The sequence below is a fragment of the Miniopterus schreibersii genome (assembly GCF_964146895.1).
Source record: "Miniopterus schreibersii genome assembly, chromosome: X".
NCBI lineage: Eukaryota > Metazoa > Chordata > Mammalia > Chiroptera > Miniopteridae > Miniopterus > Miniopterus schreibersii.
This window is the reverse complement of record NC_138104.1, coordinates 65,239,566-65,257,968: the sequence shown is the minus strand read 5'-3', so window position 1 is coordinate 65,257,968 and position 18,403 is coordinate 65,239,566. Positions and strand designations below refer to the sequence as shown.

At 42.8% G+C, this 18,403-nt stretch overlaps 1 protein-coding gene across 3 annotated transcripts in view; it reads right to left on the bottom strand.

Moving 5' to 3' along the window:
* Positions 1-18,403, bottom strand: part of MAMLD1 (mastermind like domain containing 1) — a 145,136-nt gene that overhangs the window by 36,250 nt on the left and 90,483 nt on the right. For 2 of the 3 annotated variants that reach the window (XM_081126116.1, XM_081126115.1), the window contains exon 3: positions 12,927-14,603. In XM_081126116.1, the coding sequence (XP_080982242.1) occupies positions 12,927-14,603 (1,677 nt within the window). Of the gene's footprint in view, positions 1-12,926; positions 14,604-15,566; positions 15,618-18,403 lie in introns of all 3 variants that reach the window. The other variant, XM_081126114.1, reaches the window with a different exon arrangement.

The window sequence follows — 18,403 nt, the reverse complement described above, 5'->3', positions numbered from 1 at the left end:
TTAAAGGATTAGCATTTGACAAGAAATTCTTTTTAAATTTCTGCTTTTTGAAAAAAGAACATACCATTGAGGTGGAGGATCATTAATGTTTCTCAGAAACCAAAAAGAAACAACAACAAAAATCTAATTCTTGGTAACATTAGTACCAAGCGCTGAGCCTGTATTTCCCAAATTCAATAGCCTATGGAGTTTCATTTCCTAGCAATTCAGAGTGGTTAAAACAAAACTTGTTCAACACTGAGGCACTGGGCCCTAAATTTTCAAAATATGTTATACTGTGTCTAATTATATTTCTTCCCTGAGCAGCTAAAAAAGTTTCTCCAAACTAAATAGTTCTTTGAGGCCCATTTAGAAAGAAAGGAAAAACTAAGCTTGTATGTACAATAGTGCTTAAGTACAAAATAAAGTTGCTTATTCAGTAAAATATTGTCATATCTGGTAGAGAAGATGTGAGCAGGGCAAGACCCCACTAGGACAGGATCCATGAGCTCTTTGAAACCTGACTTGTCCTCCCCACCTTCCTTCCTTAGTGCAGTACAGAGCTTTCTCCAGAGGCCTCTACTCTTGTATTTCAGCAGAACTAACCTTTGTAATAAAATTTGTGATGCTCCTCACCAGAATTAGTAAAAGATAAAAGCAAAGAAACTTTTATCATAAAATGGGGAGCAGTATTGCTCTCCCACAACTCTTGCCCTCAAAACAAGAGAACTAAGGGAAATCAGAGAAGGGACTTGCAAGTCCAAGGCCACAGGCATGTTCTTGACAATATGTGCAAAATCTGATCCTGGGAGTCGAATATTTTGGCAAGAAAATGGTCACTTACTTTTAAATGTCAATGAACAATTTTGAAAAAAGGAGAAGGCTCACTGGCTGCCATCACTCCTGACTCTCCAGTGGTAAACGGAGCTGATGTAATTTTGACAAGATTAAAGGATTGTCTTGCTCTAAGTAATTTGGTTTTATCATTTTTGTTTTCAATGAGAGGTCACAGCTCAAATGAAAATAATTTAATTTGCTGTGCTAATTGAGACAGCAGTAATTAAAAGTTCTGCTCTACTGAGCAGGTGAGTCTCCAGCCTTAGAAACCCAAACAAAAAGGAATCTTGAGTTTCTACAAAGGTTCTCTTTGGAGGCTTTGGGGGTAGGATTGAGTGGTGAAGAGGAGGGAGAGGAGAGAGGGCAAGGCCTCCCTAAAGGTTCAGCATGGGTGCTCTGCATGCTATGATATCCATCTGGGACCCAGTTTCAGCAATGCTCAAAAAAAAAAAGAAAAAAAAAGCCAACCAAACCAAAAAACTCCCACAAAAAACAATGCAGGTTAGAAACACCAATTCCCCAATGCCAATGACCAAGCAAAATCAGTGTTCCTAGCAGCACTGGTGCTGGGCAGCCAACAAGGCTGGCCTGTACTCTCCTTACCATTTGCTCTCTTTGCCTATCAGCAGTGGGCCCTCTCTCTGGATCTAGAAACCACAGGTAGCCCTCAGCCTGCTGCAAGGAGTAGGGTTGGGGCCAAGCTGGCTGCAGGTAGAATTGGGTTTCTTCTTACCCTTCTCTCTGCCCACCTAAAGTCATCCTGGGGTCTATTTGTTACTCAGTATCCACACAGGATGGGCAGCACCCATATGACTCCTGGAAGCTCTTCTCCTTTCTGGGGTCACCAACTTGTGTTTGCCAATTGGTTTCCTCTCAGCCATCTAAGTGTTGTCCCTGACACCCTGGGAGGGCACTCCCCCGCCTCTCCTCTGTAAGTCACCACCCACCCCTGGGAGCCAAAGAGGAACCTCTGCACTGAGGCAGTCTAAACCCATTACACTGGGTTACTGGTGTTCTGAGTTTCAGGAACTTTCTTTATATAGTAGCAGCTAACACTGATGAAGTATTGTGTGCAAGGCCCTATGCAAGCACTTCTACCTCATCTCATTTAATCCTCCCAGCAACCCCATTAGATAAGTATACTAGTATCTCCATTTTACAGATGGGGAGACTGAAGCCCTAAGAGGGTAAACAGCTTGCCAAATGAGAATGAGGCAGAGCTGGGATTTGGACTCAAGTGATCCAAAACCTGGGCTCTCTTGAACCCAGCCTCAATCCCAGCCACCAGGGCCTGTGCCCTGTCAAGGGCCAAAGACTAAAGCTTCGGTGTCACCTGCCCTGTGCTAGCTCCCTTCAGCCCTGGGTGTTGGTAGTGCTGCACTTTGGAGTGCTCAGTTTGCCAGGGACAAGAGGAACCCATGAGTGAGGGCAGCAAGAGGGCTTCCCCAAGGCCCCACCTCAGACCAAGCTTCCCAGATGCCCATCAAAGGCCCAGACCTAGAAGAGGGAAGATGGCAACCCCTCTAGATTCATCCATCATCTCCACAATTGCTGGGTGTTCATAGCTGCCTATGCTAAGGAGAGGGGAGACTTATGTTCAAGTTAGAATGTACAGTAAACGTGGGAAGGGCCAAGTTTAGCCTTGCCCAAGGAAGGCCTTCTTTTTTTTTTTTTTTTTTTTTTTTGATAATGTTTTTATTGATTTCAGAGAGAGTGGAAGGGAGAGGGAGAGAGAAACATCAATGATGAGAGAATCATTGATCAGCTGCCTTCTGCATCACCCTCACTAGAGTTTAACCCAGCAACCTGGGCATATGCCCTCACCAGGAATCTAACTGTGATCTCCTGGATTATAGGTTGATGCTCAACCACTGAGTAAAGCTGCCTGGGCCATCAAGGAAGGCTTTGTTGCCTTCTTTTGCCTTTATCAAAATCTGACCAAGCAATATCATGACCCTCTTTGGTCTGTTTCTCTGCAGCTGCACCCCCACTCCACTTCCTCCTGTGTCTTGGCCTGCCTCAAGGATCAGACTACAGGCCTTTTTGTTCTTATTCCAACTGGCCACACTCCCCTTCTCTCCTCCCCATGATGCTACACTCTCAGCTCTGGCTGCCTCTTGCTACTTCCACTCTTCCAGAGCACAACTCTCATCTCCTTGATAGACCTGTTTCAGTGTGTGTGTGTGTGTGCATATATGTATATGTATGTATACATATACATATATATAATGATTTTTTAAAAAATTTATCTTTATTGTTGAAAATTACAGTTGTCCCCTTTTTTGCCACCCATTACATCCCTCCACCCCTCATCAGCCCCACCCCCAGGTCTTCCCCATACTATTGTCTGTGTCTATGGGTTATGCATATATGCATATATATTCTTTGGTTAATCTCTCCCCACCCACCCACCTATCGATGCCCACCTTCCTTCTGAGATTCGTCAGTCTGTTCCATGCTTCCATGTCACTGAATCTATTTTGTTCATCAGTTTATTAAGTTTAGAGTCCACATATAAGTGAGATCATGTGACGTTTGTCTTTCTCTGCCTGGCTTATTTCACTTAGGATAATATTCTCCAGGTCCGTCCATACTGTCCCAAAGGGTATGAGGTCCTTCTTTACAGCTGCGTAGTATTCCGTGGTGTATATGTCCCATAGCTTTTTATCCACTCATCTACTGATGGGAACTTGGGCTGTTTCCAGATCTTAGCTATTGTAAATTGCACTGCTATGAACATAGGGATGCATATATTCTTTCTGATTAGTGTTTCAGATCTTAGGATATATTCCTAGAAGTTGGATCACTGGGTCAAAAGGCAGTTCCATTTTTAATTTTTTGAGGAAACTCCATACTGTTTTCCATAGTGGCTGTACCAGTCTGCATTCCCACCAGCAGTGGACTAGGGTGCCCTTTTCTCCACATCCTTCCCAGCAAGTGTCATTTGTTGATGTTAGCCATTCTGACAGGTGTGAAGTGATACCTCATTGTGGTTTTAATTTGCATCTCACTCATGACACTGAGAATTTTTTTTCATGTCTCTTGACCATCTGTATGTCTTCTTTGGAGAAGTGTCTGTTCAGGTCCTTTGCTCAGTTTTTAATTGGATTGTTTGTCTTTCTCTTTTTGAGTTCTTTGTACCTTTTGGAAAATAGCCCCTTATCAGATGCATCCTTGGCAAATATATTCTCCCATACCGTGGAGTTCCTTTGTATTTTGAGGCTGATTTATTTTGCTGTGCAGAAGCTTTTTAGTTTGATGTAGTCCCATTTATTTATTTTTTTCTTTTGTTTCTCTTGCCCTAGGAGATGTATCAGTGAAAATTCCACTATGTGAGATGTCTGTGACTTTACTCTCTCTGGTTTCTTCCAGGATTTTTATGGCTTCGCTACTTACATTTAAGTCTTTTATCCATTTTGTATTTATTCTTGTGTATGGAGTAAGTTGCTGATCTAGTTTCATTTTTTTGCATATAGCTGTCCAATTTTCCCAGCACCACTTATTGAAGAGACTGTCTTTACTCCATTGTATGCTCTTGACTCTTTTGTCAAATATTAACTGATCATAATGGCTTCGGTCAATGTCTGGGTTCTCTGTTCTGGTCCACTGATCTCTATGTCTGTTCTTGTGACAGTACCAGGCTATTTTGATTGCACTGGCTTTGTAGTATAACTGGACATCTGGTATTGTGATCCCTCCAGCTTTGTTCTTCTTTCTCAAGATTTCTGTGGCTATTTGTGGTCTTTTTTGGTTCCATATAAATTTTAAAAGTGTTTGTTCTAGATCTGTGAAATATGCCATTGGTATTTTAATAGGGATTGCATTGAATTTATAGATTGCTTTGGGTACTATGGACATTTAAATGATGTTATTTCTTCCAATCCATGAACACGGTATATTCTTCCACTTGTTTATATCTTCCTCTATCTGTTTTTACAGTGTCCTATAGTTTTCTGAGTACAGGTCTTTTACCTCCTTGGTTAAGTTTATTCCTGAGTATATTAATTTTTTGTTGCAATGGCAAATGGAATTGTCTTTTTAGTTTCTCTTTCTGAGAGTTCATTATTGGTGTATAAAAATGCCATCAATTTCTGGGTGTTACTTTTGTATCCTGCTACCTTGCCAAATTCATTTATTAAATCTAGTAGTTTTTTGATGGAGTCTTTAGGATTTCCTATGTACAATATCATGTCATCTGCAAATAATGACAGTTTTACTTCCTCTTTTCCAATTTGGACGCCTTTTATGTTTTCTTCTTGTCTGATTGTCATGACTAGGACTTCCAGGATTATGTTGAATAAGCGTTGTGAAAGTGGACACCCCTGTCTTGTTCCTGGTTTTAGTGGAAATGGTTTTAGTTTTTGCCCATTGAGTGTGATGTCGGCTGTAGGTTTGTCGTACATGGCCTTTAGTATGTTAAGGTTCCTCTATTCCCACTTTGCTGAGAGTTTTTATCAAAAATGGCTGTTGGATTTTTGTCAGATGCTTTTTCTGCATCTATTGCTATGATCATGTGATTTTTGCTTTTCAATTTGTTTACGTGATGCATCACATTTATTGATTTGTGAATATTGTACCTTCTTTGCCTCCCTGGAATAAATCCCACTTGGTCATGAAGTATGATCTTTTTAATATATTGCTGGATCCGATTTCCTAATATTTTGTTGAAGATTTTAACATCTATGTTCATCAGAGTTATTGGCCTGTAATTCTCTTTCTTTTTGGAATTAGACTAATGTTGGCTTCATAAAAAGAGTTTGGAAGTTTTCCTTTCTCTTAGATTTTTGGAATACATTGAGGAGGATAAGTGTTAGTTCTTTGAATGTATGGTAAAACTCCCGTGAAGCCGTCCAGACCAAGGCTTTTGTGTGCTGGGAGTTTTTTGATTTACTGCTTCAACTTCATCGGTAGTTATGAATCCATTCAGGTTTTCTGACTCTTCCTGACTGAGTTTTGGAGGGTTGTATTTTTCTAGGAATTTGTCTTTTTCATCCAGATTGTCCAGCTTGGTGGCATTTAGATGTTCATAGTATTTTCATACAATCCTTTGTATTTTTGTTTGGTCAGTTGTTACTTCACCTTCATTTCTGATTTTGTTTATTTGGGTCCTCTCTCTTTGTTTCTTGATGAGTCTGGATAAAAGTTCATCAATCTTGTTTATCTTTTCAAAGAACCACCTCTTGGTTTTATTGATCTTTTGTATTGTTTTTTTAGTCTCTATGTCATTAATTTCTGCTCTGATCTTTATTATTTCCTTCCTTCTACTTTCACTATTCTTTTCTTGTTGTTCTCTTTCTAAGTCTTTAAGTTATAAACAGTTTGTTTTTGTTTTTTTGGTAGGCCTGTAGTGTTATGAACTTCCCTCTCAGGACTGCTTTCATTGTGTCCCATTGATTTTTGGTTGTTGTGTGTTCATTTTCATTTATTTCCAAGAATTTTTTATTTCTTCCTTGATCTCTTTGGTAACCCAATCATTGTTTAATATCATGCTACTTAGCCTCCTTGTGTTCAAATGTTTTTTAGTGTTTTTATTGTAGTTGATTTCTAATTTCATGCCATTGGAATCTGGGAAGATGCTTGATATGATTTCAATCTTCTTGAACTTGTTAGAGAATTGTTTTGTGTCCTAACATGTGGTCTATGAGAATGTCCTGTGTGCACTTGAAAAGAATGTATATTCTGCAGCTTTCGGGTAGAATGTTCTGTAAATGTCAATTAAATCCATGTGATCTAGTGTGTCATTTAGGATCACTGTTTCCTTGTTGATTTTTTGTCTCTAAGACCTATCCAGTGAAGTTGATGGGGTGTTAAAGTCCCCTACTATGACTGTATTGTTGTCAATCTCTCCCTTAAAGTCCTCCATAAGTTTTTTTGTTTGTTTGTGTTTTTTTTGTTTTTATAAATTAAGTGTCCCTATATTGGGCACATATATGTTTATCAGGGTTATAGCTTCTTGTTGGATCAATCCTTTTAGTATTATGTAGTGACCTTTCTTGTCTCTCTTTATGGTCTTCATTTTGAAGTCCATTTTGTCAGATATGGGTATTGCTACTCAAGCTTTTTTTTCATTTCCATTTGCATGGAAATTTTTTTCCATCCTTTCAGTTTCGTCCTGTGTGAGTCTTTTGTTCTGAGGTGGGTGTCTCATAGACAGCATATATTTGGGTCAAGTTTTATTATCCATTCAGCTACCTTATGTCCTTTGATTGGAACATTTAATCCATTTATATTTAAAGTTATTATTGACAGGTACTCATTTATTGCCTTTTCAATTCTTTTTGCCTACGTTTCTCTCTATTTCTACTTCTTATTATAGCAGTCCCTTCAATATTTCTTGCAATGTTGGTTTGGTGGTGATAAGTTTTTTAGCCTTTTTTTGTATGGACAGCTCTTTATTTCACCATTTATTTTGAATGATAGCCTGCTGGATGGAGTAGTCTTGGTTTCAGATCTTTGTTTTGCATTACCTTGAAAACTTCATGCCATTCCCTTCTAGCCTGTAGTTTCTGATGAGAATTCAGCTGAGAGCCTTATGGGAGCTCCTTTGTAGGTAACAGATTCTTTTTCTCTTGCTGCCTTTAAGATTCTCTCTTTGTCTTGAATTTTTGGCATTTTAATTATGATGTGTCTATGTGTGGGCTTCTTTTGGTTCTTCTTGCTTGGGACTTTCTATGCCTCCTGAACTTGTGTGACTTTTTCCTTCACGAGGTTAGGGAAGTCTTCTGACATTATTTCTTCAGATTCTTTATCCCTTGCTTATTCTCTTCCTCTCCTTCCTCTCCTAGAACTCATATGGTGCTAATATTGTTAAGTTTCATGTTGTCCCACAGCTCCTTTAAACTGTCCTCTTGTTTTTTAATTGTTTTTCCTTTTTGAATCTCTGATTGAGCAAATTTTTTTCTACCCTGTCTTCTAATTTGCTGATCCAGTCCTCATCTTCCATTAATCTGCTGTTCATTCCTTCCAATGTATTCTTTATTTCTGCTATATTATTCTTAATTTCCTTCATAGTTTCCCTATCTTTTCTCATCATCCTTACAATCATTATTCTGAACTCTATACCTGATACATTGCTTATCTCCATTTCATTTAGCTCTTCTTCTGGAGAATTCTCTTGTTTTTTCATTTGGGGCTTGTTATGTTTTGTTTTTTTGTCTCCCCATTTTTGCTGCCTATTTGGTTTTGTTTCTATGTATTAGGTAGATCTGCTAGGACTCTCAGTCTTTTTGTAGGGTTGCTGGTGCAGGCCAATGTCAGATGCTGTTTGTGACTGGCCTTGAGTACCCTGTTTGGAGCTATCAACAACCCACAGCTTGTGGTTTCCTCTCTGTTTCAGTATTTTGAGTTTAGTTTTCCAATGGTAAATTTGGCTGATGGTAAAATTGAAGTTCTAACACCGATTGTTGGGTTTTTCTAGTACATTAAGTTATCTCCAATAGTCTTCAGGGTGAAGGAGCATTAAGTTAAAATTCATTTTGCCTTAATGATTAAAAACAGAGAGAAATCATCCAGCCTCTGAAGCAGGGTGGGCAATACAGGGAGAAGACATGGGGTTATTAAAATCCAACACACCAGAGCTGGGTGTTCCAACTCTGAAGAGAGCCCTTTCCTTAGTAATCCCAAGTCCACATCCAGTATCTGTAATTTCATGTCCAAAAAGCTCTGAAAGCTTATTTTATTTTTGTAATTTTGGTGACAAAATTTGACCTGGACTTAGGTAAATATTCATATTTCTTTTCAAAAATAATAAAAAGCTGCACAGTTTCCACAGGAGGGTTGTGTGATTTTTTGTATATGCACCATGTTACCTTTCTAAAGTCCCAGATGTCCTGAATTTGGATACATATCTGAACCCAGGGATCTCAGACCCAAGACCAGGAGCTTGCAGCAGCCCTGAATGAGCACATGGTGTGTGCAGAGCAGGGGTGTAAGCAATTTCAATTTAGTGTCTGCTTTGTCATTTAATGCCCTTAAAGATGGGAATGATTCCTGTCCAAGTGTGCACCTGAAGATCAAGGTGATAAGTGGCATTACTCTTGGCACACAGCCCAGTCAGTGTTGGTACCTGGACTTGAACCCCAGTTCTGTCTGCCTCCAGTGCTCTTTCTTAAACCACCATGCTAAACTGTTGTCCTAAAGTCAGCATTTGCTTTTTACCTTCAGTGCCAGCAAATGGTCCACTGAAATTGGATCATTCATTCAACTGATAAAGTGTAATTGCCTACGATTAGAAATACTAGTCTGCAAATAAGAATGGGCTTCTATAGACAGCTGAATTTGGCATTTCTGCTTACTCATGATTTGATTTCTCATCTTACATTTAGAAACTACACCTTTAAAAAATTTAATATCTGGATCAAAATGAATGCCCAGTCCTCCTGCAGTGACCACCAGCATCCATGGAAGATCAATGAGCTAGTCAGCGCCATGTAGTCAGCAAGGAGTGTCTGCTGGGGTTCAATATAGCCATCAGTAGAACTTGACAACTTCATCATGCTGGAAGCAAGAAGCGTGTCCTTCCCCACCACTAGGGCTGCTGTCTGTCCTTGCATGGGTGACCTAGCTCTTGCCTCACTTTCCTCTTCCTTTCTTTTTTTCTCGACCCTGGAAGACTGACCAGGGCTGAGTTCTTAGGCTTTAAAGTGAATAGGGAAAGGCCACAAGAAGGAACAACAGAGCTGTTCATGTGCCCAGCTTGGAGGCCTCCTCAGTGCATTTTGGCTAGAAGAATGCCATGGACAGAACAGGGTGCAGTGTAGAGGGGTAGAATGAGAGCGTGAAAAAGCTCCAGAAAGAATGAAGAGGAAATCCCAGCCAGCTGAACAAAAATAGATTGCTTTTCTTTTCCACCTGGCCTGGAATGATCTATGTGTGGCAGGGACTAGAACAGGAAGAGCCCATAAGGTTAGTAGACTCCACAGCTCCTCACAATCTCATAGTGGGCATGGAGTCTGGAGAGTGCTGTGCATATTCTGTCCTGACACAGCACCAGTTTTGATAGTCACATCTTAGCCTCCAGAAAACAGATTTGGAGGCTCAGGGCCAGGAATTAAGAGTCATAGTTGTAGTAAAGCTTTGTTGCCAGGTACTTTGTGCCAGGCCCAGTTTGAAGTATTTTATATGTATTAACACATTTAATCCTCTAACAACCTATCATCATGCCCAGCCTCTGGAGGCAGTGTCTTGTGCATGAGGTTATGAGTGTGGGCTCTGTAGTCAGACTTTCTGCTCTGGTCCTGACTTGCTGTGCAATTGTGGGTAACTGGTGACTTCTCTGTGCATAAATTTTCTCAGTTTTAAAGGGAATGATAACAGCACCTTACTCTGAGGATTAAAATGAGAAAAGGCAGGTGAAGTACTGGGTTGCATGGCTGGCCTGTGGGCACTGGCTGGCTCTGGTTGGGAAGGCAGTTCTTGGCAACAAGACATCTCATTCAGGGAATCCAGCCCTGTGCTTCTGCTGGTGGAAACCGCCTGAGCTCTTCCTAGGTTAAGGGAGCTTGGCTGCTAGGTCTTTCTCCTGAACAGTTTCTCCAACTCCACCTAGGTAATTGGTTGGGTGTGATTTTTATAATCCCACTCATTAAGAATTCTCCCTTTGAACCAGCTCTGAGGCAACACAGTCAGGTTACAATGTACTCCATTGAAGACATGAAAAAACCAAAAGGCTAACAATGTTAGATGGTGACACATATCCAGGATGAGGATCTTGCTTGCTAGGGTAAGAGTTCCAGTGCTGATACTGACTCTCCACTGAGCCAGCTGCATAAGTTCATGAAAATACATGGCAACAAGCCTATAACAAAATCAAACCAAAGTGCTCCTGAACTGTGGACAAAGGCCTGTAGTTCATCCTGGCCACCCTCACGGAAGCTCTGCTTGCTGTATGCATCTATTCCCTGTGGTGGATCAATTCCCTGTGGTGGAGCACTCTGTTTGGTTATCTTCATGAGACCTGGATGAAAAAGGCATAGTCTCTGTCCTTCAGGGGCTGCCAGAGTCACGCTCATCCAGGGACTTCAGGAAAGAGGGCAGCCCAGCAGGTGTTTCCCTTGGGCCAGATCCCTGGCCAAACACTTTATAGCTATCTCTTCCTTGGCTTTTCTACAGAAGAGGGAGGCTGAATGGGAGAGAGAAGTACCAAGGCAAGTCAGGGAAGAGCTTCCTAGAGGGGTGCCTGAGCCTTAGGAAACAGTAAGAGTGGGATAGGAAAGAAAAGGTAGAAAGGGAAGGCGAGGCACAGGGAAGAGCAGGAGTTGAGGCCAAGAACGTAGAGTGGCCCGGAGCTGCAAGCACTTCTGGGTTATATTCCTGGCCAGTGTTGCTCAGTGGTTCAGTGTCAACCTATGAACCTGGAAGTCATGGTTCATTTCCCGGTTAGGGCACATGCAGGGGTCATGGGCTCGATCCTTGGTATAGGGCATGTGGGAGGCAGCCAATTGATGATTCTTTCTCATCACTGATGTTCCTATCTCTCTCTCTTTCTTCCTTCCTCTCTGAAATCAACAAAAAAGAAACAAATAAACAAAAATTCTGGGTTACTGAAATGAAGTGCCAGGCAGGGCCCAATGGACATTGCTAAGAAAGTAGATGGAGACAGGTTAAAGGCCTCTGGAAATTTCTGAGCATGTATGAAACATGATCAGGTCTCTGTTGGAGCAATGCAATGCTTAGAGCAATGGATGGATGATTAGGGGAAACCAACCTAAGAGTCAACTGAACGAGTTCAGACAAAGAATCAAGAGGGCCTGAACGTGGGCAGGGATAAGAGCAATGGGAAGGAGGGACCATGGCATAGTATTCTGGCAGACATCAGTGGTCCCTGCCTCCTGGTATTCACACCCTCACACTTGCATCTAATGAACAGAATACAGCAAAAGTGATGGGATGTCACTTTCAAGACCAGGTTATAACAACTGCAACTTCTTACTTCCTGGCACTTCCCCTGCTTCTTTTGTTGGCATACTTCTGTCTTGCTCACTCAGATGAAGCTAGCTACCATATTGTGAGATGTTCTATGAAGAGGAACCCATGGCAAGGAACCATGGGAGGCGCCTCTGGCCAATGGCTTACGAAGAAATGAGGCTTCAGTCCAACAACCTTCAAGGAACTGCTTCTTGACAATAGCCATGGCAGTGAGCTTGGAAGTAGATCCTTCTCAGCTGAGCCTTGAGATGACTACAGTCCTCAAGAAAGACTTGAAGCCAGAAGACCCAGTTAAGCTTTGCTAGGATTCCCACCCACAGAAACCATGAGGTAATATATGTGTGTTGTTTTAAGTAGATGTTTTGGGGTAATTTGGTACATGACAATAGATAATTAATACAGGCATAGATCTGAACAATGAAAAGTGGGAACTGTGATTTACACCACCTAAGGAGAATCAGCTGAATTAATAAGTGGTAAGACTGTAGAAGCTGAGGGAAAGAGAAGTCACAGTAATTTGGAGAAAAGCACAGGCTCTGGAGCGAGACTGCTTGGGTTCAAGTTCATGCTCTGCCCTACTAACTGTGTGACTCTGAGCAAGTCATTTCAGCAATCTGAGCCTCTGTTTCTTTGTGTGTAAAATGGAGATGGTAAGAGTAACTACCTTACATGTATCTGTCATTTCCATTTAGGGCCCGCTTTAGCATCCAGCGCAGTGGCAAATAGCACACTGGAGCTGCTCAGCAGAAGTCTACTGTGGCATTTCTAGAAGGCTTAATGTTTAGACTTATGCCATCAGGGACAAGATTTAAATGTTTCAGTGCAATTTTCTTGCATCCTACAAAGCCTTCACTGGTTCTGTGCTAGGGAACATGCTCCATGACCCAATAAAGGAGAAGGCAGTTATTTACAATTGTGACTTGTCATCTCTGGCTCCTGCTCCTGGCAGCACCTGTGGGTGCAGTTTTCTTCCTGCACAGGAAATGAAACCATAACATTGGTCTCATTAATTCTGTGCTTCAATCAGGCAGAATTAGCTGGCTTCAGTTGACTTTTCCAGAGTCAAGTCTAGTCTCAGGGAGGACCAGAGCTTGGAATTGACTCCAAAGTCAGGTATGAATAGCACGGGACATGGTTTTTACTTCCAAAACCAAGGAACCCAACCAGATATAAAACTGTCTTACCTGTCTGGGCAGAGGAGGCATGGACTCTGAGGCTGCTGATCTCTGAAAGCGCTGGGGCTGCTGCATCATCTGCTGCAGAAGGAATGAAGAATGGTCAGGCTGCTGCTGCAGTTGCAAGGTGGCCATGGCCCTAGAGGAGGCAGTGGCAGAAGAGGCCTGCGTCAGCATAGGCTGCTGCAGATAGTGGAGCAGAGAAGGCTGCCTAGAGGTGGCAGGCATGGAGGATATCTTCTGGGGGCCTGGTTCAGAAATGAAATGTGACAAGGGCTTGGTGTTGCCAAAAGTAAATGGCTCTGGGGCTCCTGGTCTGGAGCTGGCCAGCCCCTGCTGCATGATCATGCTCAGGGTCTTGGATGAGTTGGTGGCCATGGGCTTGACGATGGCATTTGTTTGCTGGTGCTGCTGCTGGCTTAGTGGATTACTGCTGGGAGTGAGGCTCTGGATCAGGGAGCACTGTGGAGTGAAGGACTGCTGCGGCAAGCCTGGGCTGGAAAGCTTCTCTGGGTGGTAGGGTGGGGAGGGCCCCGGATTGCTGGTGGGCAGAGCAGACATCAGGTGGCCTTGAGGGCTTTTAATGGTAGAGGACACTAGGCTGGTGAGAATGGAGTTCTGTGGGCTGAATTGCTGCTGCTGATTGAGAGCTGGACTGGGGAGCTTCTCGGGAGCATAGGAGATGGTGGACCCAAGGGCAACACTGCTACTGGACACCATGCTTGAGAGAAAGGCATTGGGAGAGCCTTGGAGAGTACTCCCCGGAAGATTGCTGGATGACATGCAGGATACCATGAGGCTCTGTGGGCTGAAAGGTGGTAGTGGGTGTGGTGATGGCACTGGGCAGTAAGGTGGGGAGAGGCCTGAAGGGGTCAGGCTAGACCAACTGGAGGTAGGGCCTTGCTGCTTCATAGCAGATGCCTGCTTGCTGGCCGCTAACACCTTCAGCTGGTGGGCATGATGCCACTGAGGCACTGGGAGTGGGAGCATAGCCTGGACCTGGCTCTTGGCCTGTGTTGTCACAGAACTAGGTGTGACCATCTGTTTACTGGTGGAAGGAATAGCATAGCTGATCCCTGCAGAGGAGGGCAGGATTTGAAGTGATATGCCAGTGACCTGGCTGCAACCAGAAGTAAACTCCTTACTGGAACCAAGGCTCTCCAAGCGTGGCATCTGAGCTGAAGGTTTTCGAGTTGTGCTCAGGGTTGCCTGAGAATGATCTAAGACTGGTGGTTCTTCTGGCTTGCTCCCCAGTATCTTCTCAAGATCTAGTTCATTTGGAGAAGGGTCTTGAATCTCTGTTAGCTCCTCTAGCAGATCCTGAAGTTCCTGGTCTTGCTCCACAGCCATCATGCTGTTGGTTTTGTCGTAGTAAGGAACAATAGGCCCTTTGAGTCCCATTTCTGCATTCTGTGGTACCACAAATGGAGAGTCCACTATGCTGCCATTCATGGAATTATTTTCAAGTAGTAATGAATGGCTGGCTGCTCCCATAGCTGAAGGGCTAGGGTTCATTGTCAATGGACGAACCTGCAGCTCTGCACAGGGCATGTTGGAATGGGTACCTGGGCCCACAGAAAGGGTGACATCTTCAAGGCAAAGCCTCTTGATTTTATTAGGGTAACCCCCATCAGCCATGCCTAGAAACTGGATGTTATCTCCTTCCTGTCTCCTCTTAATGGTTCCCTGTGGCAGAGAGAGGGGGGAAGGAGGGGAATTATAAAGGCTTGGCACAATAAAGCTAATGAACAGCACACTTGCAATATAAAACATATCTCAGTTTCAAGACTTTAATTGTCAAACCTTTATAATACAGCTTATCTTTGGAACCATAATGCTTGTTTCTTTGTTGTTGTGTTTCATTTAAACTGTTTTGTTACATTTTAAATAAAGCATTATATTATCAGTAATACTAAATACCACAGGAAGTCACTCAAATGATATTCTTTGCCCACTTAAAGGCGAGTTCAACAAAACTATGCAGAAGACATTAAATGAACTGTGCTGCCAAAGGCAAGCATTTGAGAGCAAGCTAGAAGTAACTAAGATATTTTCAATTTGCACTTATCTACAGATATCCAGATTTTTAAAAAAACATAACATAAGCATTGAACTTTTAGGTTGCTTCCTTGTCTTTGTTAAATGCATCAAGCTGCAGTGATAAAATGGAATACAACAGAGCCTTTAGAGAACTGAAGTAGCTCTGGGTGTATTCTTTAGAGCAGTCGTTTAAGATATACTATTTAGAGGAAAGCGCAAGTTGCAGAACAGTCATTGTAGCATGGTTCCATTTATTTTTACACACACACACATGCACTAACATGCATTGCTATGAGTATACAAAAATAACTTGGGAAAATGTATAGCAACCATTTGGAACAGTAACTTCTTGGGGAGGACTAGCAATACCTTTCTTATTCTCTACATTTTTGTATTGCTTGCTTGTTTTTAATAGAATGACTTGCAATGGAAAAAAGTATAATGGTATCTAAATAAGAAATCCCTCTCTGCAGATGCATCCTCAGGTTGGGGAGATATGAGACAACAGGAAAAGACTCCAATCTATGATATGCATCTTGGGGGAGGGGCCTACCATTTATAAAAGCATACCTTTTGGAACAAAGCAATTAGTAATGTAGTATTTCTTACTCTTTCAAGCTTTATACAGTCATCTGTACCTGTCACGTCAATGGCTATGACCTGCAAGTAAAGGGGAAAGGGAATGGAGTGAAGTGCAAGAATATGAGTGAGTTGAGAGGGACTTGAAAATCCCCTAAATGCCAACAGTCTAACGGATACATTTCTCTTCAAGCATTTTTTTTCATGTAAGAAATGCTCTTTTAGCTTTGGAAGTCTTACTGGAACACCCAGTACTGTCCCCTCATGTTTGGTTCATAAGGGGATCAACAAGTGTGTGGGGGCTACCTGCTAGCAGAACAGTGGCCATGACTCTCATGGCAGACTAAATCACTTAGAAACTTCTAGATTCCCGGGATCTTCCACCACAAATAAATTGCTTCAATCTCATCTGGAGTGGTGCCCAGGCATCTGAAGTTTTTCAAAGCTCCCTGGATGATTCTAAGTGGACAGCCAAGTTGAGAACCACTGGCCCAGAGCACAGGTGGAAGCAATGCGGCATAGAACTCTAGTCCTGAGGCAGATGTATGGAGGTCTTGGTCTTGCCACTTAATATCTCTGAGCCCCAGTTTCTTCATTTGTAAAATAAGCATAATTTTTTTCCTCATCTCATGATGCTGCTCTGACTCTTATGTGAAATGGGGCAGATTCTGTGGAACCTAGTAGATCTAGTAGTGCCCTGGGAGTCCAACCCCATCCTATTAAAGACAGGGGCCCTGAGACCCAGGGAGGAACCAGGGCTTGCTCAGAGTTGCTCATTTGGAGGGCAGATGCAGGGACCCTCCATGACCACTCAGCTGTCTTCTGACTCATTACATTAATCCACCAAGGGGGCAAGACAGTGACTGCCTCGTGCCTACAGAAGAAGCTCCACCGCTCTGAGTGAGGGGACTTACCTACTTTTTTGCCTTTTCTTTTGAAATGATCAGATCACATGTTTTCCTGTCTAGTCATTCAATCAATATGGAGTAGTCCACAAGCAAGTCACTGGGTCCCAAACTGAAATTTGATCTCTTCTACATTCTCCCAAAAAGGTCAAAGAAATCCAATATATAGAAAATAGAAATGTATGAAATGGATCAATAAGGAATGACTGAGTATGGGTTTTATATAGGATCCCCTGCAGGGACTCTGAGATGGCAGCGGTTGGGCCCAATGTGCTGTTCACAATATCTTGGACTGCAAGACAGATTTAATGACAATGAAGTCTATGTAGAATTAAGCAGGGGAGAGAGGGGTTTGGGAGATAGGAAGGGAGTGCAGGGGCTATGAGTAGTAGTGGCCTGGAATCTCTGGCAGATTTCATGTGCTCCTGGAGCTTTCATTTAATTGTAGGCCTGCCATTAACCTGTTGGAACTAAGGTGGCAGGAGGTGGAGAAAGCAGGGAGTGACCCCTGGATGCTAAAAGTAATATTAGAAACCACTGGCAAAGGACAGGGGTTTCAATTCTCATGCAACTTTTCAGGCACCCGTCAGTGCACCCAAGCCAATGTTTTCCACTCAGTTCCAATTTGGGAACCCAACCAGCTCCTCAATGACAAAACAGACCTCACGGTGCCCCAGTGGGATGTTAATGGCAGTCCTACTGCTGGTGGATTCAGTTGCTGGAGTGGGTGCCACCCTTGCTGTGCCACGTCTGTAGCTTGACAGCCGCTCACCTCATTGAATGCTTTGGGAGCATAACTAATCAGGAGGCAGGCTGTCCTTGCTATCCCTGGGTGTGCAGGGTTACTAGTTGAGGCTGCAGTTTCAAAAGAGGAGCAGATGAGAGCTTCTTCTGAGCTCTCCTTTTTCAATAGACTTAAAGGAGACTTGACACTGTTAGAAGCCATGCAGCTTTGCATTTGGGATTTTATGGTGAGAGCTTTCAACAGTTAACCTGCGGCACCCTCGCTGACTTGCCATAACCTCAGCAAACCCTAAACAAGGCTGGGGAAGGTGACTGCATTTATACGGAATTACCCAGCCTCACTCTAAATGCATCTATTTTCAGCAGGCATTGGTGAGGCTTGGAAATCAATTATCCAGTTAATATCTCCCCTAGATACAGGTTTGCCTCATTGCCTCCTCTTGTGCAATCCCATGATTTGTTACTCATCTCAATTGCAAGAAGCTGGCTGGGCTGTCCCCCATGCTTAGTGCACACTGACACCTTCGCTGAGTCACCTGGACCAGTGGGTGCTGGGCTGAGGTTTGCCTTCCTGGGCTGGGTGTTGATTAACTCCTGTGGCCAACATTTTAGATCAAATGTATCAGATAGCTTGCTACTCCTGAATGACTTTCCCTCTCAACTTTGAACTGAGTGTGGCAGATCCCCAACGAAACTTTCAGGCCCTTCTAAACAAACTTTCCAGCTTCATGCATGTGCTGTTTCCAGTCTCTGTGGACTCCATGACAGGAAGCTATTGGTCCCAGCTACCAGCCAACCTCTACTTCCTTCAGGCGATGCATTGCACATGATCTTGCCCACTCACTGGGAGATTTTAAATTTTTCTATTTTTACAAGAAAAGTGAATCAGTAGACACTGGCAGGATTTCTAGAGAGCACATCTCAACCTCCTCTTTTTACACAAATCAGAATGGGACTTGGTTTGCTTGTGGTCATACAACTAGTTAGGGTATAATGACAACAGTAGACCCCAGGTGTCCCAGCTTCCAGCCTGAGACCTCACAGGCTCTGTCTTGGTTATGTGTGGGAGAAGGCACTGGGAGGGGAGGGCTGGTACTCTGACATTTTTAAGAAAAGAATGACTTTATCTCTATCCTCAAATGCTTAAAGACTCCCATTTCATAATCAGGGAGACAAAGCCACCAATGTGATCCCCATGACTTTATAAACATTCATTAA